The 24,981-nt window shown below is 32.6% G+C and overlaps 1 protein-coding gene across 4 annotated transcripts in view; it reads right to left on the minus strand.

Annotated features, from left to right (window-relative positions):
* Positions 1-10,161: 10,161 nt before the first annotated feature.
* Positions 10,162-24,981, minus strand: part of PNPLA8 (patatin like phospholipase domain containing 8) — a 44,223-nt gene continuing 29,403 nt past the window's right edge. For all 4 annotated transcript variants that reach the window (XM_003771509.4, XM_012550957.3, XM_012550956.3 and 1 more), the window contains exons 8-10: positions 23,325-23,519; positions 12,280-12,475; positions 10,162-11,191 (exon numbers count right to left, since the gene is read on the minus strand). In XM_003771509.4, coding sequence (XP_003771557.1) covers positions 10,923-11,191; positions 12,280-12,475; positions 23,325-23,519 — 660 coding nt within the window. In that variant the 3' untranslated portion in view covers positions 10,162-10,922. The remainder of the gene's footprint in view (positions 11,192-12,279; positions 12,476-23,324; positions 23,520-24,981) is intronic.

Here is a 24,981-nt window from a genome sequence, read left to right on the forward strand (position 1 = left end):
TTTGAATTTTTATTCAATGAGTAGTATATTCTAATATAAATGAAGGCTGGCTTCACATTCTTTGTGTGGGTTACACATAAGGATGTAGAGAAATAAATGATAGTGAAAGGGAGGAAGGCCCCCCAGGACATTAGTCTCACCCTATACATAACATATAGAAGAATAAAGACAAGGACAAGAGTGCTGTAGGATAAAAAGGCATGGATGGGTTGTGACCACATCAATGGAGGAAACATTCTCATTAAGATCACTGAGCCATTTGATTACCTGAATATCCAGGTCATTTAAAAACATTTCTTACTGAGTAACTTTGTTGGAACTTGGCTTTTCAAATACCATTTTAAAGGTCACTAAAAGGATCTGACATGATGCATGCTTTATTGTTTTAAGAGCTCCATTATTTTGATTGGTGCTTATTCTCTTACTGATGCAATTCAATTCAAGAAATATTCAAGAGATTGCAGTTTTGTGACTATGGCCAAAATGAACCAATCAATTGTTAGTCAAAGCTGGGTAATGAGTCTCTCTGAATTTAGCTAGGCAAATCCTCAAACGATAGATTGCTCCTGGTAGAGAGCACTTGCAGTCTTTTGCCTATATGACCTTTCCAGGGTTTATATTTCTCTTATACTCATAAAAACTCACAGACATGTCCATTCCATGATGAGGGAGCAAAGTAATGGAACTTTAGTGAAGTCAGTAATTGAATTGTTTTATTTTTTTCATAAGATAGATTAATCGATGGAGCATTTATTAAGATCTTCCAGACACTGTGTCAAGTGCTTGGGAAAAAATACAAGCAAGTAAGATAGTCCCTATCTTGGAGCTTAAATTCTAGCTGGGGAAGAGAACACATAAAAAAGTTTCATTAGATACAATGGGGAAATGTCATGGAGGGGAGACTGAAGGAAGTTACAATGAATAGAAATCTTCTTCACAGGAAAGTAAGGTACCTATGACCTATGGATGATGAAGGGTCAGGACTGGATAAAGGAGAGCCAGGGATAGAGTCCAAGTTTTAGCTGGGGTAGAGATACTGAAATAAAGTCCTAACGGCAATACAAACCAGTTCTATAAATTTAGAGATATTTCATAGGAGACAGAGCTGGAAAGAATTTTAGAGAGTATCTAATTCAACCTCTTTCCTTTTACATCTAAGGAATTTATGGCCCAAGAGAATTTAATTGACTTGCCCAGTGGCTACATGGTCCTCTCACCTATTAAGCCCAATTGTATTCTGGAAGAAACATTCTTAGAAATGAAAGTAGCCTTAAAAAAAATAGCCACCAACACTGAACAAATGTCAACATCTGTCATCTAAATAGACAAGAATACAAATACTCTTATTTTTCTTGCTTTCTTAAAAAAAATGCAGGAGAATGAAACGGGTAAGAAAAGACTTACATATGACTTGATAAATTCTTCAGGCTTAGTTACAAAACTGTGTTGTCAGGGATTATTTTCCATATCTATTCAATCATAGTATTATCCAAAGATTATCTTGAAGAAAAAGGATATCACTGGTTTTTGCTCTATCTGTATTAATAATAGTTAGACTAACACTAGGCACAGAGGACATGATTATTACATTCATTGTTTATGTAAAAGGGATCTAAAATGAAATTATTTTGGAGGAATTCAGATTTGAAGAAAAATTGCCCTGATTTTGACAACAATAATTTTCTGTTAAGAATTTCAAAGGGCAGTTAAGAATTTATTATAGTGATTAGGGTCTGGATTAGGATAGTAGTTATGAAAACTCAGAGAATATGGGAGATAAATATTCCTTTTCAACCAGGAATTCTTCAAAATACCACAAACTTTAAGTGCGTACAAATTTCAAAAATGAAAAAAAAAAACAATTGATTAACTAAATCAGAGTCCATTTATTGGCATGGATAAAGATTAATTTATCTAAATATTGGAGTTTTAAAAGGTAGAAAGAAACAAAACTTCAGGCAGCTAAGTGTTAACAGTAGTCTTGGAATTGATAAGGTCTAGATTTAGGGAACCAAAATGAGATTAGGATTCCTGGTGATCAGGGAGTTAAATGATAAGGTCTAGTGGCAGGTTCAAGTTTTGGGGAACCAAATGGAGGTTTGGCTCCCGTGCAGCCCTTTGGGATTCAGCACATGGGTTTTGGGGACTCCCTTCTGGCAGCGCAGAGGTTCTCTGTAAAGGAATTTATAGACCTGAAAACCTAGATTGATAAAAGAGGTTTATTATGGGAATTGAGAAGTCAGGTTAGAAAACCTGTCATAGAGGTATAAAGTCTGGTTAGGGAAATAGGTGAGGGTAAAGAGAAGGTAGCAATGGAAAAGAGTATTCCAGTGGATAAAGGCTCCTTGGCATAGCAACATGGCATAGCTGGCATGTTTGGAACCTCTACAAAGAGAGGATTTTAGATTGGCTCTTTTATAATAGGGGTTTTTTAGCTGCAAGCTGAAGGGAACTCCTGGGTGCAGTTCTGCAATCTGGGATTCAGCTTGAGCTGAATTTGAATAAAATTCAAAGAGTTTTAGGACTGAACGGATCCCACCTAGATAACAAGAACAAACTGTTTGTCCCTCGGGCCAGAGTCCCTCACTGAGACAGAGTTGAAGGAGATTTTCTCCTTCAAGGATTTTTAGAGTTTCGGGGTCCCCTCTTCAGAATCAGAAAGACTTATCTTTGTGAGTTCAAATGCAGCTTCAGATACTTACTAGCTGTGTGATCCTGGACAAGTCACTTAATCCTGTTTGCCTCAGTTTCCTCATCTATAAATGAGCTGCAGAAGGAAATGGTAAACCACTCCAAAATTTTTGCCAAGAAAACCCCAAATGGGGTCAACAAAGACATGACTGAGAAATGACTGACTTACAAATATAATCTCATTGGATCCTCACAACCACCATGGAAGGTAGATGCTATTATCTCTCTTTTACAGCAAATGCTCTAGCTCCTCTAACTACAAATCCAGTCCTTTCCATTGCAACACATAATAATCATTCTGTTATGCTTTAAATATTACCAAGTACTCTCTTCACAACATTTTGAGGTAGGTAGGGTAGTATTAGTTCCATTTTATAAATGTAGAAAACTAAGTTCATCAGGCTACATGCATCTTGTTAAAAATTGCAGGGACAGGGCTCCATTCTGGATCTCCTGACTCTAAATCCATTGTTCTTTTTAGGCCCGAGCTACCTCTCGTTACCTGCTCTACATGTGCTATCATAGAAAAGTAGGGCTGGAAGGAATTCTCAACAATTCATTTGTATATCACGCCAAGTTATCTCACATAGAGAAAACGTAGCCTACTTTTAATGACTCCCCCCCCCTCCCAAAAAAAAAGTACATAAACTCAACAATGACCCTTTTGTCAGAGAGCCTTCTTTTTATCTATCTCTTCCTGAGAGGAAATCTTACCTGGTTCTGGACAAAGGATAGGGTTGGACTCATTATAAAATTAGGGACACTTCAGGTTAATTCTTCAGCTCTTTAAACAACCAACTCCAAATTACAGATGAGGATAATACAGAAAATCACTACTCTGAATATATATATGCATATAAAATAAAATTTTATTACTTCTAAAAATTCAGCAAAACAGAAAGGAAGGCTAGGTGTGGTACACACCAGTTATCCCTTCTACTGGAGACTAAGGTTGATGGGTCACTGAAGCTTAGGAATTCTGAGTTGTCACAGTGCTAAAGCTGATAAGACATTTGGACTGAGTCCAGAATCAATATGAGCAGCTCCTATAGAGAAGGGGGTGGGTACTCCTTATACGAACCAAAGTACCTAAAGACAAACTAGCAGATCAGAAATGGTCTAGGCAGGGTCCTAGTTTCTGTGATGATTAGCAGAAGGATTGCTATATTTTGAGTAAGAATGAGATAAGGAGACTCATTCTCAAAAACAAATAAAACCAAAAGGGAAGACAAAATTTTACAAAAATGTTATGTTACTCACACGTGAAACCCTTATTTATGTTTTCCACAATTTGCCTCCCACCATGAGATTCTTTAAAATATTTGTAAAAAATTGCTGACATATCAAGCTCTTAAAATTAACCTATTTCTCAGAAGAAATTTTAAAGAACTAAAATCCCACCTTCTATATACAGGAAGCCTTCTCCAACCCTTCTTAATTGCAACGCCTTCCCTCTATTAATTATTTCTCCTTTATCCTATAGTTTGCTTTGTATATATTTGTTTGTATGCTTTTCTTCTCCATTAAATTGTAAGTTCCTTGAGGGTAGGGATTGCTTTTTGCCTCTTATTGTATCCTCCATGCTTAGTTCAGTGTCTGACACATATGTAATAAATGTTTATTTATTGTTTGATTGAAAAGAACTTTGGGCCTCCGTTTTCTTATCTGTAAAACAATGGGTTTGTGATAAATTATTTTTAAGCTCTTTTCCAGCTCTATAATTGAGTCTATGATTTCAAGATCTTTCTTTGTTATGAATGTAGCTTGTAAGAGTAATAAGAGATTCATATTTTCACTCCTATTACAGCTCCTGGCACATACTAAAAGCTAAGTAAATACTTATTGATCAAATAATTGACTATTTTCTGCATGTTTTATCCACTTGTAGTTGTCATATAGCGATTTAAAGGGCCCTAAACAAGAAGATATAGGACTTAAGATAATTGGTCTATGTCCTAGAGAACAGTTAAAATAACTTGAGAAAACTTACTTGCTTTTTTCAAATGAGGAAAAACGATACTCCCAATTTTATCCAGATCTTGCCTTATCAATATCACTGACAATAAAATATAACACCATCTCATTATTTCTCAAAATTTAGATCTTCCTGCAATTTTGTGATTTTTTCCAATTTTTAATATTTCTGAAAGGGCAGAAGATGGCTATTTCCTATAAACTTATTCTGAGTTTCTATTTTGAACTTGACAGTATAGCAAATCTTGGACTTGATTTGGGGGCAGGAGAACAATACAGCAAAGGCTATCCTAATAACTAGAGAGGAAGCCAGTTTTAGGGAGGAGGTAGAGAAGGTATATCAGTCATGTCAAGGGTTTGCATAAAGACATGTCTAGGTATATCCTAATGTCTCCAAAAAAAAGTGGTTTTCATCTAAATTTATCAATAACTTAGTTTTGTTAGAGACTAACTCCTAAGTAGTGATTACAAGAACAAAGCAATGTTTTTTTTGTTTTGTTTTGTTTTGTTTTTGTCTCCTGAAATTTTAAGGATAATAGAAAAACTTCTGAGCTTATACATTGGAAGGCATGATGTAAGAATCAATGTTAACAAATTTAAAGTGTCTTTAGATGATTTGAAAAGTTGGGGAAATTGCTTCAGAGTTATGCTGGCTATGTTATTAATGACAGCACTACAAAAATCAGCAGAATGCATAACTCACTAAAATAACCAGGTAAAACTTTTTAGCAAATCTACTCAATGATTTGAGTCTTTACTGTTGGAAACTTGTCCACATAAAAAACAAAGTGACAAAAATGTCCTAAATGCACTTTCAGTCACTTGTTTTGCACAATGAACAAGAATCATCCTGTCTTAAGCGACTGGGTTATTTCACTTCTGCTGAGACAAATAATCTTTAAGTGTTTTGGTCAGTTCGTCATTTGATTAAAGATAAAAAAAATATATATCAACTACTGTTGCATATGTCTGGTTTAGTAATAATCTGGTGTCATATATCTCATTTTTGTAGTTGTATTTTGTAAGTAAAGTTTTAGCTTAAAAAGTATTTTGTAAAAATCAGGTATGTTTTAACTTTACTTTGATAGTAAAATGTCTTTAATGACTTGGTCATTATTCGTATTTTTTTTTTAAATGAAATTCCTGTTTTCAGACTTTATTGAATGTGTTAGGATTATGTTCTTGAAAAATCTATGGGGTAAGGTCTTTTCATGGTATCAGTGAAATGGAACTATTTGTAGTGCCTTTCTCCTTTCACACCCTTCAAGCTTTGTTGCCTTATTGCAACTTCATTTTTTCTTCAAGGATGCCCTTGATTTCATTTTGACCAGATTTTACCAGGACAAAAATGAATGGGAAAGTGCCACACTATGTAATTTACTCAAGCTCATTGCCATCTAGGGACATTTCCGTGGTACTATATTTATAAACCAGAGAGAACAGGTTCTGTGTATAAAGAACTGAATTGCCAAGCATGTCAATGAACAATTTGTTGAGAATAAAACCTTTATGTTTTGGAACATCATAAATGTTTTTATTTTCAATATATTTTACAAATCTCATTTTAAAAAACCTCTAGCTTTTCCAAAGTACTTTTATACTTCTCTGTTTCTAATACTTGGAAACTCATTTGTAATTTGTTTTTATGTGAAACAAACTTCTTAAGACATCAAGGTTCCACCTCCAAGTTTTCCACTCCTACTTTTTTGCAGAATTTGTTAACTACATCACCCTATTATAGGCATTTTAGAATTGGACCAACGCTTTTAGTTTGTTGATCCAAAAGCTGAGGCCAAGAGAGTTAAAGTGGCTCTTTCAAAGTCTAGAAAGGTTTACTAATTATGACATAAAACTACTAGAAAAAGTGAAATCACTGCATTGGAACAAAGGATAGACCTCACAGATGGAAAACTCCCAAGTTTAAGACACTAAATGGTAGTGACTGAAAATCACTGTTCCTTTCCCCCAATAATGTCACTGTCCAGATACAATGCTGAGCAATTTCTTTTTTATGTAATTATGCAATGAATAGAATTCATTAAAATTAAGTATATGCTATGCATAAGACCATGAATAATGTAAAGGTGAAAAGAATGACATGGACCCCATCAATGTCTTTTTGGCCACTGGAAGAATGAAGACACATTCATACACATAAACTGAATATAAGGTAATATGTGATAGAGACAAGGAGAGAACTAGGCAAAAGTGCTGTAGAAAAAATTTAGAAAAAAAAGGACTTTCTCAGCATAGAGATTGTACCTAAGGTTGAATGGTGAAATAAGAGGATTTCACAAGGCAACAATAAGGTGGTTCATTCTAAGCCTCCAGAAGATACAATGAGATGAGCTTGGATTAATATTTGGCTGGAATGTGGAATTCCTAATGGAAAGTTGGAAAGGTAGGGTGGAGCCATATTGATGAGAACCATAAAATGCTACAGCAAGAAACCTGAATTTTGTTGTAGAGCAATTGGGCAATGCAGAAAATGACATGGTCAATCTTGTGCTTTAAGATGATTTGGGTAGTTGTTTGCATGATGGATTAGAGACAGATTGGAGGTACATAAAACAGGAGGATACAGTACTCAGACATGAGGTAATGAGGAATAGAATCTAAGTGGTAGCTATAAGCAGAAATGGACAAGGCAAGAGATGTATAAGAAGAATCAAAAGGAAGGCTTTATGTCAAATTGGATGAGGATACCAAGTGAGGGACTAGAAGTCCATATATGCACAGCTGGAAGGCACCTCAGACACCATCTAGTTCAATTCCTTCCTTTTCTATAGATAAGGAAATTGAGGCACTGATAAACTAAGTGATTTGTCCAGGTTCATACAGGCCCTAAACAGAGACAAATTCTCTAGTCAATTCTTCTTTAAACAGTACCATGCTGCTCCCAAAGAGATATGAAATTTTAGTCTGACAGGCCCATGTGACTTGGGAGGAAGATAATGTCATCAATGCAGAGCTGGAAGGAGATGCATATTTTTCAGTGAAAGAGAATGAGTTAAAAAATATATAGTTTATACTTGTTTTGGAGGGGAGGATGAAGCTATGTGCTAACAAAAATATATCATCACATACTGACATTCATTGAATATGCCCTTATTGCCTGAACTTCAACAGTTCCCGATTTTGTAAGCACCTTGAGACATAAATCCTTAAATTATTTCCCTAAAGTAGTCTATATTGATAATTTAGCCATCATTTGCCTCTCAAAATCTCAACTATCACCTTGCCTACCTCTCTGTTACATGGACAAATTCCTCTTAGAACATGGCTGAAAAGAAATTTTCCAATTAGTATAGCAGAAACTAAGCATTGACCCACACTTAACACCATACACAAAGATAAGGTCAAAATGGGTTCATGACCTAGGCATAAAGAATGAGATTATAAATAAATTGGAAGAACATAGGATAGTTTACCTCTCAGATCTGTGGAAGAGGAAGGAATTTATGACCAAAGAAGAACTAGAGATCACTACTGATCACAAAATAGAAAATTTTGATTATATCAAATTGAAAAGTTTTTGTACAAACAAAACTAATGCAGGCAAGATTAGAAGGAAAACAATAAACTGGGAAAACATTTTTACAGTCAAAGGTTCTGATAAAGGACTCATTTCCAAAATATATAGAGAACTGACTATAATTTATAAGAAATCAAGCCATTCTCCAATTGATAAATGGTCAAAGGATATGAACAATTTTCAGATGATGAAATTGAAACTATTACCACTCATATGAGTGTTCCAAATCATTATTAACCAGAGAAATGCAAATTAAGACAACTCTGAGATACCACTGCACACCTGTCAGATTGGCTAGAATGACAGGGAAAGATAACGTGGAATGTTGGAGGGGATGTGGGAAAACAGGGACACTGATAGATTGTTGGTGGAATTGTGAATACATCTAACCATTCTGTAGAGCAATTTGGAATTATGCTCAAAAAGTTATCAAACTGTGCATACCCTTTGATCCAGCAGTGTTTCTACTGGGCTTATAACCCCAAAGAGATACTAAAGAAGGGAAAAGGACCAATATGTGCCAAAATGTTTGTGGCAGCTCTGTTTAGAATGGTTAGAAGCTGGAAAATGAATGGATGCCCATCAATTGGAGAATGGTTGAGTAAATTGTGGTATATGAATGTTATGGAATATTATTGTTCTGTAAGAAATGACCAGCAGGACGAATACAGAGAGGCTTGGAGAGACTTACATGAACTGATGCTGAGTGAAATGAGCAGAACCAGGAGATCATTATATACTTCAACAACGATACTGTATGAGGATGTATTCTGATGGAAGTGGATTTCTTCGACAAAGAGAAGATCTAACTCAGTTTCAATTGATCAAGGATGGACAGAAGCAGCTACACCCAAAGAAAGAACACTAGGAAATGAATGTAAACTGTTTCATTTTTGTTTTTCCTCCTGGGTTATTTCTACCTTCTGAATCCAATTCTCCCTGAGCAACGAGAGAACTGTTCGGTTCTGCACACATATATTGTATCTAAGATCTACTGTAACCTCTTTAACATGTATAGGACTACTTGCCATCTCGGGGAGGGGGTGGAGGGAGGGAGGGGAAAAATCGGAACAGAAGTGAGTGCAAGGGATAATGTTGTAAAAAAAAATTACCCTGGCATGGGTTCTGTCAATAAAAAGTTATTAAAAAAGAAAAAAATTTTTTTTCCAGTTTCTGCTTTAAACACTATGGTTTAAAGAACTTCTTAGATTCACAGAACTGTCTGGAAATGAAATCAGCTACAGTTAAGAAGTTCCTAGCTATACTGAGCTGACAGATCTCTCTCTATATATAATACAGACTAAATTGTCACTTAGATAGCTTAGCAGGAAAGTGAAATAGATCCTGGTCAAAAGAAATACACACCACCACCACCATTAGGTTAGGGCTTTTCACTTTGAAAGTGTTAGGGTCTGCTTTGCTTTAGATTTTTCTTGTGGCATTGTAAAACTGGTGCTAAACAATGCACCACTGAAACTCAGGAGGTAGCCTGGGTTTCCACATGCACCTGAGTAGATCAAATTATCCCTCCTGAATTTTCCCCAAGGCGTGTTTTCCAAACTAATATAAAATTTCCAACGCAAATTTTAAGAGAAATACAGAGGTATTTTTGACTACTAGTAAAAATATTTTATATTTTAGTCAGCTATATCATTGGTTCCTGGTAAAATCTGGACCTGGGTGAAATCCTACCTCTGATATTCACTAATTGTCATTCACAATGTCTCTGAAATCTACTTTCTCTCTAAAACGAGGACCATACATATATCAACTCTTTCAGAGGCTGTTTTGAGGTATTTGAGATAACATGTAAACTTTGCACAATTTAAAAATGCTGCTACATCAATATAAATTGTTATTCATTTAATGACTGATGTGAATTCTGTTTTTTCTTTGAATCAGCTTGACCCCAACAAAACATCTGAACATTGCTAACATTGAAAAAATAACATTAGTCTTTCTGAAACAGATTACTTAAAAGAATTTATTTTGATAGGAATATTATCTTCAATGAGTACAAGGGATTAATTTTTCAAACAATGAAGGACAAAGCTATCTTGAAAAGATAACATACAGTATTTTGAAATCTCAGCAAAATATTGGTAAGTATATTTCTTGAACCAAACTCTGATGGTGTAAGTAAATTTTAGGAGATAAAATTATGTATTTAATGTTATTTTATTTTTTGTGAAAGGACTCTAACAGAAGCAAATATCTGTTTTCATACATCCATTAAGAAATTATTAAACTGAAATGCAAAAACATACTAGAATAGATCCTTAGGAAAAATGATTTTCCACTAAAAACAAACACAAAACAATGTTCAAATAAATTCAACATGATTATGATACCTTAAAGTAAAATTAGAGCATTATAATTTCCAGTGTCTTGTTTGGCACAAATACTAATATATCTCAAAACTTCACAAAAAAAAAACAAAAACATCACTGTGTTTACTAAAACCAAATAGTACAACGGGTAAGTTCCTAAAGTTCAAATAATTATTAACATCAGAAAAACCTAATTCCAATATAAATTCTATGCCAAATACCCTGAACTGTTCATGCTGGTCTGGGCAGTTGTTGTTGTTCCCAGCATAGTCTACGATGAACAAATATCATAAAATTAATTTGTATACCTATATGTGTCAGTTTTCCATAGAATTGGACAACTCCTTTAGAATAGATTTCACATTTAGCATGGTGCATGCAAATTTTTTTCTTCACAATTTAGAAGGAAAACCTTCATACATATCTGATTTTAATTTTATCCAATCATTAATTTTCTGTAGAGTTGTTTTTTCTTGAGTTAATATTTTAACGAGTTTTTTCATTTTTTCCTCATTTCTTTCTAAATACTGAATCCCTTCCAATTGTAAGAAGTCAAGCTTTTCATTTCGATTTTCATCCAGAGGTATGTTTTCACGCATTACTGGGTTGATTCTAAAATAAGTGTCAGGAGGTAAAAAGCCATCAAGCATTATATGGACTTCTGTTTAAAAATAAAAAGAAATAACAATTAAAAATGAAAATGATTATCCTACTAAATTTTACCTTTACTTTCTGATCTGTAAAGTTCTGCTTACTTCACCATTAATATTTCCCCCCAACTTATTTTTTCCAATTATAAATACCATCAGAAAGGAACTCTTCACATTTTCTTTTTTTAAAACAGTAACTATTTTCAATTATGTATAAGATAAATTTAGAGAAGCAAACACTAGAGTGATAAAATGAGCTAGGTTGCAAATTGGAAATTTATGACATTTTAATTCCAGGTTGCTCTATAAAATCATTACTAAATCAGCAGGCATTTGTACAACCTGTCCCTCACATTTAGAATGCATTCAAATCTCAGCATAATTGCTGACCATCACTACTCCTATGCAATCCTTTCATCTATATTTCTCTCAGGTATTAATCTATCAATAAGTATTTGCTTAAATGCCTACTATGTATCAGACATTGTGTGATAGCACTAAAGATACAAATACAAAGAATGGAATAATCCGAGTTCTGTCTGTTAAGTGAGACAATACATACATATGTAAGGAGTTGTAGAACAAGGCACTAATTTAGAAAAGGTCAAGGAGACAATTGTTTTGGACATGTGGAGTTTAAAATGCCTAATTTAGATATCCAGTTTGAGATGCCCAATAGATAACTGATGACATGGAATTTAAGCACAGGAAAAAGAATAGGGCTGGATAGAGAGATGTGTAGGTAAACCCAGAGAAGGAAATTACGTCATGGAAAAAAATTATTAGCCTTATTATTAGTCAGAATCTTTTCAAATATCTCTCAAGCCCTTTGACAACTCTTATGCTCCCCTCTTCCTTTTCTACTTTGCATTTTATTTAATTTTTATTTTTTTTTTGATGAGGCTTATAATATCATCAGCTTAAGGAACTTTCCATAAAGATACTCCCTCCATTGATGTATATGGATGACTTATTTGTAACCTATAGTAAGAGAATAATCTGGATCACTGAGAGATTGACTTACCTAAAAGTCATAAAGCTAGTTTATGTCAGAATTAGAACATGAGCAATATAAATACAAAAAATTATATGCACTAACCTTCTGTATCAGTAGCACTGCTGATAACAGCTGACAGTTTACTTCTCAGGCTTGTCGATGTTAAATTGTTCCTCACATCACCTTCATAACGCCCAGTGCCCAAGGATACTATACACTGTAATGGGGTATCTGGCCAAAGACACTTACACTCATGCATTGCTAAAGCTGAAGGATTATTCAAAAGCAAACCTCCATCCTGAAAGTTAATAATTTGAAACAAAATATGTTTGAGAAGATAAAGCTTACATATTACAAATGAAATAATTAAAAAACATAAAAGCAAAACTGTCTTTTAAATATTCTGAAATAAGACTGAGCAGGCTGTTATGTCATAAATGGAACCTATCAAGTATAGTGTTTTGGAGGAAAAATTATTTGCATAATTCTAAGAATTTCTCTGTTGGCCCCTCTTTTTCAAACACTACAGATGCAACAGAAAGTTAAGTGATGAGAAAATTTACTGGCCTGATGAGTATGTTTCTTATTAGGCTTTCATTTCTATTTACAAAAGCTCTTTGAACTAATCCTGGAGCACTCTCAATATTTTGCTCAAACTATTGAAATGAAAAGAATTATTTTTAAAAGGCACATTTTAATAGTCATTTTAGATTCTACACAAGACTAACAGAAAAGTAAGGTTATCCTAACAAATAAAGCATTTTCCCCTCATAAAACTGCTTCTAAATAAAAATTTTGTTTAATTGCATATTTTCAATTTCTCGCACCTAATGCTGAATAGCAAACCACAAGTAGGCAAAAGCATTTCATTTTAAACTATTTATTAGGCACTGAAACTTGAGTAGCAAAAAGAAACAAAATTAAACATGTTTATGGTGGGTTTTTTCTTTTTTGGCTGAAAAATTTCTTTAGTCTAGAGAGCTTCCCAATGAATTAACTCCTACCAATGGAGTCTTTTTCAATTTCTTGAATGAGCATCTCTCCCTATATTTTTATATAAGGTATTCATCTCAGTAACTTGGTAAAGACAGCAACAACTCATCAAATCCCACTAAATCAGTCTATCAAAAAACGTTTTTTAAGCATCTACTATGTGCCAAGTGCTGAGTATACAATGTAAGGAAAAACAAAACAAACAAACAAAAAAAAAACAAACCCACAAGAGAAATATGTAAACTACTATGTACAAACAAGCTACATATAAGACAAACTGAAACGAAATCAACAGAGAAAAAGGTACTAGAAATAAGGGAAAATTAGGAAAGGCTTCTTATAAAAGATAATAGTTTAGGTGGGACTTAAAGGAAGACAGAGAAAGGAAGAAATGGAGACTATTACAGTTATGGAAGATGTTCAATGAAAATGTCCAGATTTGGAAAATGGGAATGTATTGTTCTAGGAATAGCCAGTGAATCTATTAAGATTTACAAAGACTGGTTTAAGAGTCAGGTTATATAAAGGGCTCTAGAATTCATAGGATTTCATCTATACTCCTGGAATTGATACAGTTCTGTGTTTTATAGTTGTGTCCAATTGTCTGAGAACACTGAGAAGTTATGAGACTTTCTCAGTCAATATGTGTCAGTAGGGCTTAAATCCAAGTTGTTTCAACTCTGAAGCCAGATCCTAGTCTACTTATGCCATGCTGATATGAAAAGAAGGGTAAGAAGTAAGCATTCAATGAAAGAGTGCTGTAGTACCATTTCATTTTATTTTTGTGGTTCCACTGTCCAGCATATGAATGTTTGCAGACTGACTAATTCATAAACTCAAAGACTTTAGAGCAAATCACTCATCTAGTCAAATCTTGCTTCTTTTACCAATGAGGAAAATGAAGACAAGGTAAAAGGGAATTTAATCAAAGTCACATCCAAACCAAGTTCTCTTAATTAGAGCAAAAAGCTAAATCTAATAAGATAAAAGTCAAATATATTTTAACGTGTTTAACATATAATGGATTGCTTGCCATCTAGGTGAAGGGGGTAGGGGGAAGGAGGAGAAAATCAGAAACACAAGGCTATGCGAGGTTCAATGCTATCAAATTATCTGTGCATATGCTTTGAAAATAAAAAGCTTAAAAAAAAAAGATAAAAGTCAAGTCCTACATTCATTTTAAAAATATTAATTTCATGAGACAGAAGAAGGAACTTAGATAATTATTCAAATGAAAATGAGTTTGAGGTTTGAATGGACCACAAACTAAATCTGAATCACCAATCTAGCATGACAACTAATAAACTACTGTGATTTTAGGCTGTATTAAAAGAGAAGCATGGTACTAGGAACTATGTCTGGCAAAGAGATCATTCAAGACTTAAATAATAAAAATAGTTAGCTTTTTATTATGCTTTAAGGTTTGCAAAGTACTATATATGTTACCTCATATTATCTTCAAAAACCACCCTGTGAAATAATGTTATTATCTCCAATTTACTTTTGAGGAGACAATGTAAAAATCCCCCGATGTCACATTTTTCAAGTAGCTTTTGCTCATAAATGAATATCATATCTCTCAAGGTAATCCATTCCCCTTTAGAAAGTTCTAAATGTTTTTCTTAACCAGATGAAAGTTATCTCTGCATCTGCTATCCATGACCTCTAATCATATCCTGTGGAACCAGAGATAACAAGCATAGTACTAAATATTCCCAGTTTCTTTTAACTTTATATACTATGAACCTAAGATCCTTCACCAAAGTGGACATTCTTTCTTAAGTACCCCTCTCAATGTCCTTCTTAAAATGAGGCATCCAGAACTCAATCCAGTCATCCAAATGTATTCTTAAAAAGACAGTATACAGCAGGATAATCATTTCCCATTTTCTGGTCACGTACTATGTTATTTAAGTAAATCTATGGTGTTATCCTTCACATGTATCCATCTCTCTGTGGACATGTACCTACCTTTCTAAATGTTTATTTGGAAAATGAGAAAAGGTGTATACTTTCAAGAATATTTATTAAACTGACATCTCTATTGCTCCTCTTTTCACCAACATATTATTTATTATTTAACATATCTTTCCTTGTGAGCTTGTAATCAATCTTCTATTTTCCTTTCAGATATTTCCTTTTGCTGTCTTTTTCTAATTCTCTCATTTTATTAGATTTTTTTCTTTGTCCCGTTTCTACTGGATAGATTCTCTTCCTTTCCTTTCTACATAGGAGTTATTTCTTTTGTTTTTGTCTGCTTTCTGTACTATGTTACATTGCTTAGTGTGTCATTTTGCTGGAAACGGCAAACTTTTGAAATCTCAATTTTAAAAACTAGAATTCCATGAATTTCAGCAAACTTTACTTTCCTTCAGGCAAGAAAGTGGTACAGCATGGGATGGCCCACAGGCAAGTCAAGAATCCCAAAGAAGAATTTTCTCAATAGGCAAATTCAGAACATGCTTTCTTCAAAAGTTCCCCTTTTTTTTTTGTTCCTAATCTCAAGTTATTTGCTAAATGCTATTAAAAAGACACAGGGAGATGTAACTCAATCAGGATATCATATATTTATTGAAGTCATGCTACTTTGGTTCTATTTATTTTGTTTTGTTTTGCAAGGCAACTGAGGTTCAGTGACTTGCCAGGGTTACACATCTAAGATATGTTAAGTGTCTGAGGTCACATTTGAACTCAGGTTCTCTTGACTACAGAGCTGGTGCTCTATCCACTGCACCACCTAGATGCTCCTCCTTTTGGTTTTATATAATGCTTTTCCCTCTCCAAAACACCCGAATGCTTTCACTTACCTCCTGCATCCTCATAACACCTAAAACCATCATTTTAACCAAATAAAAAAGAACAAAAGAGTATGAATATGAAATAGCTAAAGGTCCCTTGATTTCTAGTACATGTAATTAAAAGATAATGTGGCCCAAGGTGACATGCACACAACAGGCAGTAACATGATCTGAGCTTTAGTTGCAGTTTTGTTACTAATTAGCTATATGACACTCAGCAAATGACTTAAACTCATCAAAATGAAGTTTCCTAACCCTAACCCTAACCCTAAATTCCTTAGAAGCCTACTTTGGGAAGCAGTCTAGAGATATGAGAATAGGATTAGAAATTGGGAAAACTAGTTTTAACTCTGAAACTAACTCATTATATGGCCTTGGAAGTTACTTTGCTTCTTGAGGTCTTGTCTCCCCATCTGTAAAATAGTGGGGCTATACAAGATCAGCTTTAGCATCCCTCCTAGCTCCAAGATTCTGTAGTTTCATGCTCCTTCCATTAGATTATACTTCTTTTTCAAAATTATTCTTTTCTCTCATGCTTCTGCTTTTACACCCTTAATCAATTCTGTAACATTCTGGTGTGGAACAACTTTAACATGAAATCCAAAGATGAAAAATGTCTAAAAAGAGGCACTATAAAAAAAAAAAAAAATCAACAGAATATAACTATTCTAGCTGGCTGCTGGCATGAAACTCTAGGCAGGATTTTAGCCATAGGAATTCTCAGGACAGGTTTTATAACTATTCCAAGGCTTATGTAGTGGTTCATAACAAAGCCTTCACATTTGAAGCAGCTAGCAAAAAGCCCAAATAGTTTTCTATTAATCCTTTCGATGCAAATGAAGTGAATTGTACAAAAGAAAGGCCTGAATGTTGGTACAAAAGCTGGGGAAATACATCACTGATACCCAAGTGAGGTAACAGTACTGTTAAGGGAAAAACCTTTTGATATGTGACTTTATTAGCTTATACTCCTTTCAAAAGGTTTTTATTTCCCTTCCTTTGTCTTTCCTATTTCTCATGATTTTATAATAAATTCAGAATTATTTTTTTCACATTAGTAGCTAGCATGACTTTCTATGCTCAAAATTAAGACAACAGGCACTGAGATAATTCTTAGTTGAAAAATAAATTAAGTGAATATTCATCTCCTAAATTAACAGCACTTTTTTACAAAACAAAGGGGAAAAAAGTCAAAAGATAAAGTTAAATATCTACTAAAGGAGAATTCCAGAACACAACTTAAGTTACATTTACTTATAAAAGAATTCAATGTTTTCTTTTGGTCTGAGGTTTTGATTTCATTGGTGGGGTGACTTTCCTAAAAGGAAACTTGAACCTACTTCCTCCCCTCCAAATGCTAATCAACAAGTCTATAATTTAGAATCATAAAAATAACTTCAAGTAAAAATGTGCCTTCAGCTCTAAATTTTAATGTATAACAAAGAGGTACTGTATACATCTCACAGATTGAGTCATTACTATTTAAAACTATATTTTTCAAAGGCTACCTTTTGCTACTAGATTTTTTAGCTTCTAATATGGTAAAGTACCAATTCATAATGTATAAAATGTATAATACATAATTTTATAAATTACTTTGGCAATCTAGAAGTGATCTAAGTTTAAAAAGTGTTTACTAGTAAAAGACCACAGGAGACCTATATATTGATTCATTATTATTGTTGCTCATTTTAAAAGTGCTTGAAGGAATTTATTTTATTTGATAAGTACATTTTGCTTACTTATTCAAATATGCTTATGATAGAAGATAAGTCCCTTTCCAAATAATAAAAAATTCCAAATTACTGGAATACATATAGGTAAGATATTCTTACACTTAAGTATTTTATTTTCTAATTAAATAAACTGTATTAAACATGTCAAACTGTATTAAATAACCATATGACTAAGGAAGGTGAACTGTGAAATCAGTTTCTTATTTAAAGTTATTGACAACTTTAAAAATGAATATTTCAAATCTAAAAGATTACTTCAGTTGAAACAATAAGAAAAATTATCTAGCATTCATGTGACAACTTAGTAAGCTATTCTTTTGAAATATATGTCTAAATATAAAACTATTAAACATCAAGTCTCAGAAAAAACAACAAATTCAATTAAAATAATCTTTTTCAAAGGATATTTTAAAAGAATGAAAATATGAAATTAAAAAAACTGATTAAAGATTCACTATTTTTTTTTAAAAATAGTGATATGTCAGAGTGTTACAATGAATAACTGATATACATCATTAATTTCAAGCACACGATTTATGCTCAAAATTCACAGGAAAGATTTCCTTGAAATGTAAGCCATTGTTATTAATAAATGCTCTCTATGTATATTCAAATGATTACAGCAATATTTTTCAGAGTGCTTCCTAAGGATTAATAATCACACAGTTTAATAGATCTTGACTTTCTTAAGACTATCACCTCTTTCCAGATGGTCATTAATCTCAGAAAAAATGTTCTGATTTTTTCCCTCATCTTCAGTTAGAGATCGAGATGACAACTAAAAAATAAATTTTCCAGAAGCATCATACTAAAACATTTAAAGTCATATACTTTCCAGACCATACTATTTTAAAATTCAAATTATTTTATTGTAAACCACAAAATGTCAAATGTTAGTATTTTAAAAATTGTATATTTTAAAAGACTGTTCATCCCTTTATTATAATGAAAAAAAAATTTTAAAGGGACCCCTTTGTATAGTTAAAATGATTCAGAAAGGGGGACTAAAGATTTGTTGGCCAAATTCATCATAAAACATTAAAAGGCAAAATTTATATTTCTACATCATAGACCTTTATGCTGGGAAAGGATTCATGTGGTCTTATTTTACATATGATGATACTGAGAACTGAAAGAATTCAATGAATTACTACTCCAAGGGCTTCACAATGAGCAGCAGATCCAGGTCTCCTATAATCCTACTGCAGGGCTCTCTCCATTAACTACAGCTATTTCTCCAGTTATCAGTATAGTTTGGTGTTATCACACACATAGCTGTTTATCAGAAGTTTCTGTAGGCCTCAGAAAATATAACTGCAAAAAAATTTAAATATTATAGCTACTATGTGGTTCAGAAATGGTAAGGAGTCACCATTTAATAAAAAAAGCTGGAGAGATCTCTAGAAGCAAAGCAAAATTTATTATACATTCTCCAGGGAAGGGTGTCCCACCCCTCGAGCAGACAATGGAAGGGAGGAAGCACCTTCTGGGGCAGGGTTAACACTTAATCCCTAACGCAAATACCTCCTCCCACACTGACCCTCATCCCCATTGGTTGAGGATCTTACATTCTAAACATGGTAACTACCCAAGAAATTGAACTTGACCCGTAAGTACATAGTTGCCCATATTTGACAGAAATAGGGAGAAAATGATGTCATGGGAGGATAGCAGGAAGGGGACTTAGGTATGCCCTTGGATCAATGCTCAAAGTCCTTCAGGCCTACTCAAACTCTGAAGTAGATGAAGCCTTACTCAATTTTTTACAACTGTCTTGAAAGATCTCACCCTCATCTCGTTCACTACTATAAAGAAAAAACTATTTTCATAAAAAGCACACCCCAAATCTGCCTCTGTAATAGCTGTTAAAGGCAGTATCTTAAGATATATGTTAAATGTTACTATTCTGAAAATATCAAATCATAGAAAGTATCTAAAATATCAAAGTATCAATTCTATTTTTCCAAACTTTCAATTTTAATTAATATGCTGGACTGATTTAGTTAGAGAGAAGAGATGAACAACCACAAAGTTGCAGAAATATTTAAAAAAAGAGAAAAGATTCCAGGGAATGGGGTAGACCTGTGGAAAATTCATAGGAGAAAATGTACAAAAATAAAGAGAAAGTACTGGATGGCTTGCAACTGCTAGCAACGAAGGAAACTAATGGATTAATCTATGCATATAAGTCAGTATTAAAAACAGTTTCACTTTCTGAAGCCACAAATTCTGAGTACACCAATTTTGTACTTACACTTACTTATATTTATGTTTTGTCACCTAGCTCAACTTATCAATGTCCTTCTGAAAGTATAGCAGCCAGAATTTAACACAGATTTTCATGGTCTAATTTGCAGGGGTAAGGTAAGGTGCTGTAGAGCTATCACACCCCTAATGCTAGACACCATATCTCACAATGCAACTTAAGATACAAGTTTTTTGCCTTCCATTTCATTGTTGACTCATATTGAACTTGCAGTCCATTAAAACATCAAGATCTTTTTTTCAGAAGAAATACTGTTTAGCCATGCCTTTTTAAAAAATGTTGATTTTTTTAACCTACATGTAAGACTTTACATATTAAATGTCATTTTATTAATTTGACTTCTCCCCCCATTGAGATTTTTCTGAATCTTGCTTCTGTTACCTAATATATTAGCTAGCTCCTCCTAGTTATGTGTCATCTAAGAATATAAAAACAATTTATTCATTATTCAAGTCACTAGTAAAAAGGTAAATAGCATTTTAATTTAAATAGATCTAGAGGTACTTCATTTAGAGATCAAAATCCAAGTTGACTTTAAACCAATTTCTACTCTCAGAATTTGGATTAAATTAAATTGAATTTAACTAGCTCCAAATATACTTAATTTGTATTACTGTCTATTCCATATCTCTTTACCTTTCCATAAGGATAGCATTAGAAGTTTTATCAAATCTTTTGCTAAAATAAAACTAAATTATACTTACAGATTCCTTACATCTATCTGCCTTGTAACCTGATTAAACAGACATGAATTTAGTCTGCTATGGCATGTACTTAATAAAGCTATGCGGCCTTTTCAGGACAATTATTTCTGTTTTTAAGTAGACATTAAGCTCCCTTTTAATCATCCATCTCAGATTTTTTCAAAGGAATCAAAACAAAGTATAATAGTCTATGTTTTGCAGATTCCATTCTCATCTCTTTTCTGAGAATCTGGACATTTGACCTACTCTGGTTCTGTGGCATATGTTCAATAACCACTGAAAGATCAGCAGTTACATTCAGTAGTTCATTCAGGATCCCAGGATGTAGTTCATCTGAGCCTGGTTACTTGAATAAAAAAATAGCTAAGTGCTATCTTACTGTCTCCCTATTTATCTTGGGTTTCAGCTCACTATTAATCATTTTTGTTCTGTCCTTTTAATCCAAAGTTGGCTCTCTTCAGCAGAGAAATCGGAAGAAAAATAAGAACAAATTAGGTTCATCTTTTTCTCTTTTGTCCACTGTCATTATTCCATCCATTCTACATAATGATTCCAGTCTTATTCTCTGATATCCTATCACTTTCCCTTGACTTATCTAGTATTCCCTATTTTAAACAACAAAATAACAATTGCCCTTATCACTTCCTCCTGCTTTTGATGGAACTGTTAGATCAAATCAAGAATTATTACTGGCTCTGTATTTTAGCAAAAAGATATTCTAGTGCTTATCTAACTGAAATTACCATCATTACTATATAATATAATATATATGTACTATATAGCACTATATATATATATATAATATGTAATATTTCAGTGCTAGGTTTGTTATCTATTTTAATACTCATGTCTATTTCTTTCTTCCATTCAGATAAAATCTGTAGAATTTTCTGATGATAATATCTCTTCTGTTTCTTTATCTATTAATCTTCATCCAAAGTGTTCTCCATTATGCACTATTTTCATAATATACAACACTATTCTACCTACCCACTTCTTTTATCCATTTTTTCCCTTCTGAATAAGATAAGACCTTTTACAGTTATATTCTAATCATGGATCTACTTCCATAAATTCTCTGTAGTACCAAGATTAAATTTGCTTTTTTATATGAATATTTTTAATTCCTGTTACTTATTTTTATTTTATGCATTTATATATCAAAATCTATATATATAAGTTTTATTGTTAAACATTGAATTTTATTTCTAGCGAATTTCTGTGTTTCTTCTGCTAGTCTTTCTATATTATAGTTATTCTTTATATAATACCTACCCTGGAGGGCCATAAAAAGGCAGATTTTTTTTTCACTTCCCTTCACTTTTAGTTTAAAATCTTTTAAAGTAGCTATGCAATACTCTGGCTAAATGGATCCTTCTTAGGAACACTTCATCACTGGTCAAAATTCTTTATTTTAAACAGGGGTTTAGAAATATATTTATCTTCCTAAAAATTCTCAATCCTGCCTTTCTTTTTTAAAGTTCTTCCTTGTGATCAACTAACATCTATACTCCTAATATTTGTTTCACTGACATACTCTATTATAGCAAAGATTTTCAAATCGTTTCACTGCTTGATGGGAGCTATCTTATTTAACTTTCTAATTAAAAGGAGCATATCAGTCTCACGAAGATAAGAAAGAAAATATCTTTCTCAGATGATACACCTTTTAAAGATATCTTTAAATATAGAAATAAACTACTTTAAGAGAAGTGTATGTAGACAAACTTAGCTACAACAATAGTATTTTTTAAATGTTATTAGAGTTCAATAACAAAAATTGGCAAAGATGTCATACGATTAACATGGCTTGATCTTAATCAGTTTTCTTTTGGATTGCTTTTGAATTCTATAGAAGCAGGAAAAGAATGTTTTGATTATATATAAGGCCTCATTTAAAACTACTCAATAAAGAAACTTCAATAAAACATCTTTCCAATGTTCTGCAGAAAAAAGGCTGTTTATATAAAATTAAATTCTACTGAAACATCAGAAAGCTCAAATACTTTACTGACATTACCTTAATTTTCTACAAAGAGATATTAATATGTCTATGTTACAAAGGAGAAAAATTATAGAAAGAAGCAGCTTTCTGTGATACAGACTAAGACTACTGAAAAGAATACTATTTTTAAGAGAACTTTTTATTTTATGTGACCAAACTTAATTATAGCATAACAATTTATTTGATGTTTAAACTTAAGAGACTAAATTGAATTAAACACCCTTGAAATCTATTTATTGAAACAAAGAGAATAAGGAGTGCCAATTAATCAATTAAAAATCAACAATTAAGCATCTACTACATAGCCCACTAAATGTCCAGGATGTCAAGAAATTTGAGTTCACTATAAATCTTTATTTCATCTACAATGACAAACATTAAACACTGATCATCATTTAATGCTTTTTCATTATTTTTCTTTACTAGTGGGCATAAGTCAGTTGTAAATAATGTGTACAGCTTACAGGTTTATTAAACAAATGAATGTTTTAGTTATTTGATCCTTATATAGTCATATAAAAAAACTTTATAAAGTCCCATGAAGTCTCCTCCACTCCCCTCCCCTTCTCCAGTGTTTTGGATTTAAGTTCAGTAGTTCCTTTAGTTTTTTAATTAATATGTACAATTAATTAAGTTAAAACTTACTTGATGAAGATCATTTCCTAATACATATTCCGCAAAGTAACCAGGTGCAGCAGATGATGCTCGAATGGCTTGCCATATTTTATGATGACATCCTCCCAAATAGTGGGAAGTCACTCCAGGAAAATGACCATAGTTTCTGAACACAAATGCTTTTGGTGTTACTCCTCTGTTTACAAGACTACTTACTGCTGCCACCTATTAAAAATTAAAAATATCTATAACAAGACTTATTTAATGACACTTTATGTCTAGATATTGATATAAACAATTCTTATTTGGAATTAACTTCATTAAGGGAGAAAACTTTTAAGTTTTATCCAGTACACACACACACACACACACACACACACACACACACACACACACACACACGCTTATATATATAGAATAAATATGTATTAGAAATAACATTTTGAAAAAGTGACTATAAGAAACATAAACTGAAGGGTCATTTTGCCTATATGAAAATGATTACTTAAACCACACTAGTATACATATCTAAGATTTTAAAATAATAACTCAGTAGTAGTATTAAACACCTTTTAGAAATTAATGCATAACTGATTTTTAAAAGGGAGTATAACTATACTTACAATAGCATTTTACAAAGTAGTCATTATTCTATAATCTTGGATATTAACTATATTCTAAATTCATTTCTTTATGGCTATATTCATTAGAAATATGGCGAATCAATGGTAATTTTAAAGGAAAAAAATTTGTGTGATTGATAACACTAGATTGTAGAACTGTGGAATTATGACAAAAAGTTGTAAATTAAGTTGCTAAAACATTTTAAAAACTATTTAAGATGTGCTGATTGATTACCTGCAATAAAGATGTGATTTTTACCCAAACACCAATTTCTTTTGCTATACTCCTTTTCTCTTAAATTCTTATTTGTTTTTCATAAACTACTTATTTGTTTGACACTTAATGAAAAAGACGATGAATTAAGTTAAAACCAAACCAGCTCCTAGAATATTTCAAAGTGCTATTCATCTTGCTGACAGTCCAAAAGTTATTTTCTTTTATAAGAGGAAAAACATAAAAATTAATCTACACTGTTTTGTCTCTGATCAAATGTCTTATACAAAAACAAAAGTTTGGCTGGAGATAATACATTATCTCTGGCTAATAGAAATAATTTAATGAAATGCTCTCTCTACAAACCACAACTTCTGCACTACACTTTATTAATGAAATAAGTACAAGGCCTGTTTTTTTGACACTTCTCTATTCTACTGCTCATAGTTTTTTTTTTTTTTTAACCCAAATCCTAAAACTGAGAATCTCCATTTTCAAAATGATAAAAGTCAAATAAAAGAAATAGAGGAAAAATTGGGAAAATAAATGTGTGATGCAAAAAAAAAAAAAAAAAAAAAAAAAAAAACAAAACATGAAAAATAAGACAACAGCAAATTAAAAGATAATAAAATATAAATGTAATAATCATAAATAATAGTTCACACCTTAAAAACAGAATAGGCCAAATGGTAAAAGAGGCACAAAAATTCACTAAAGAGAAGAAATTTAAAAGCACAACAAACCAAATGGAAAAATGGTGTACAAAAATTCTCTGAAGAGAAGACATCCTAAAAAAGTAGAAGTGGCCAAATGGAAAAGGAAGCACAAAAGCTCAATGAAGAAAATACTT

The sequence above is a fragment of the Sarcophilus harrisii genome, chromosome 5, assembly GCF_902635505.1.
Source record: "Sarcophilus harrisii chromosome 5, mSarHar1.11, whole genome shotgun sequence".
In the NCBI taxonomy this organism is placed as follows: domain Eukaryota; kingdom Metazoa; phylum Chordata; class Mammalia; order Dasyuromorphia; family Dasyuridae; genus Sarcophilus; species Sarcophilus harrisii.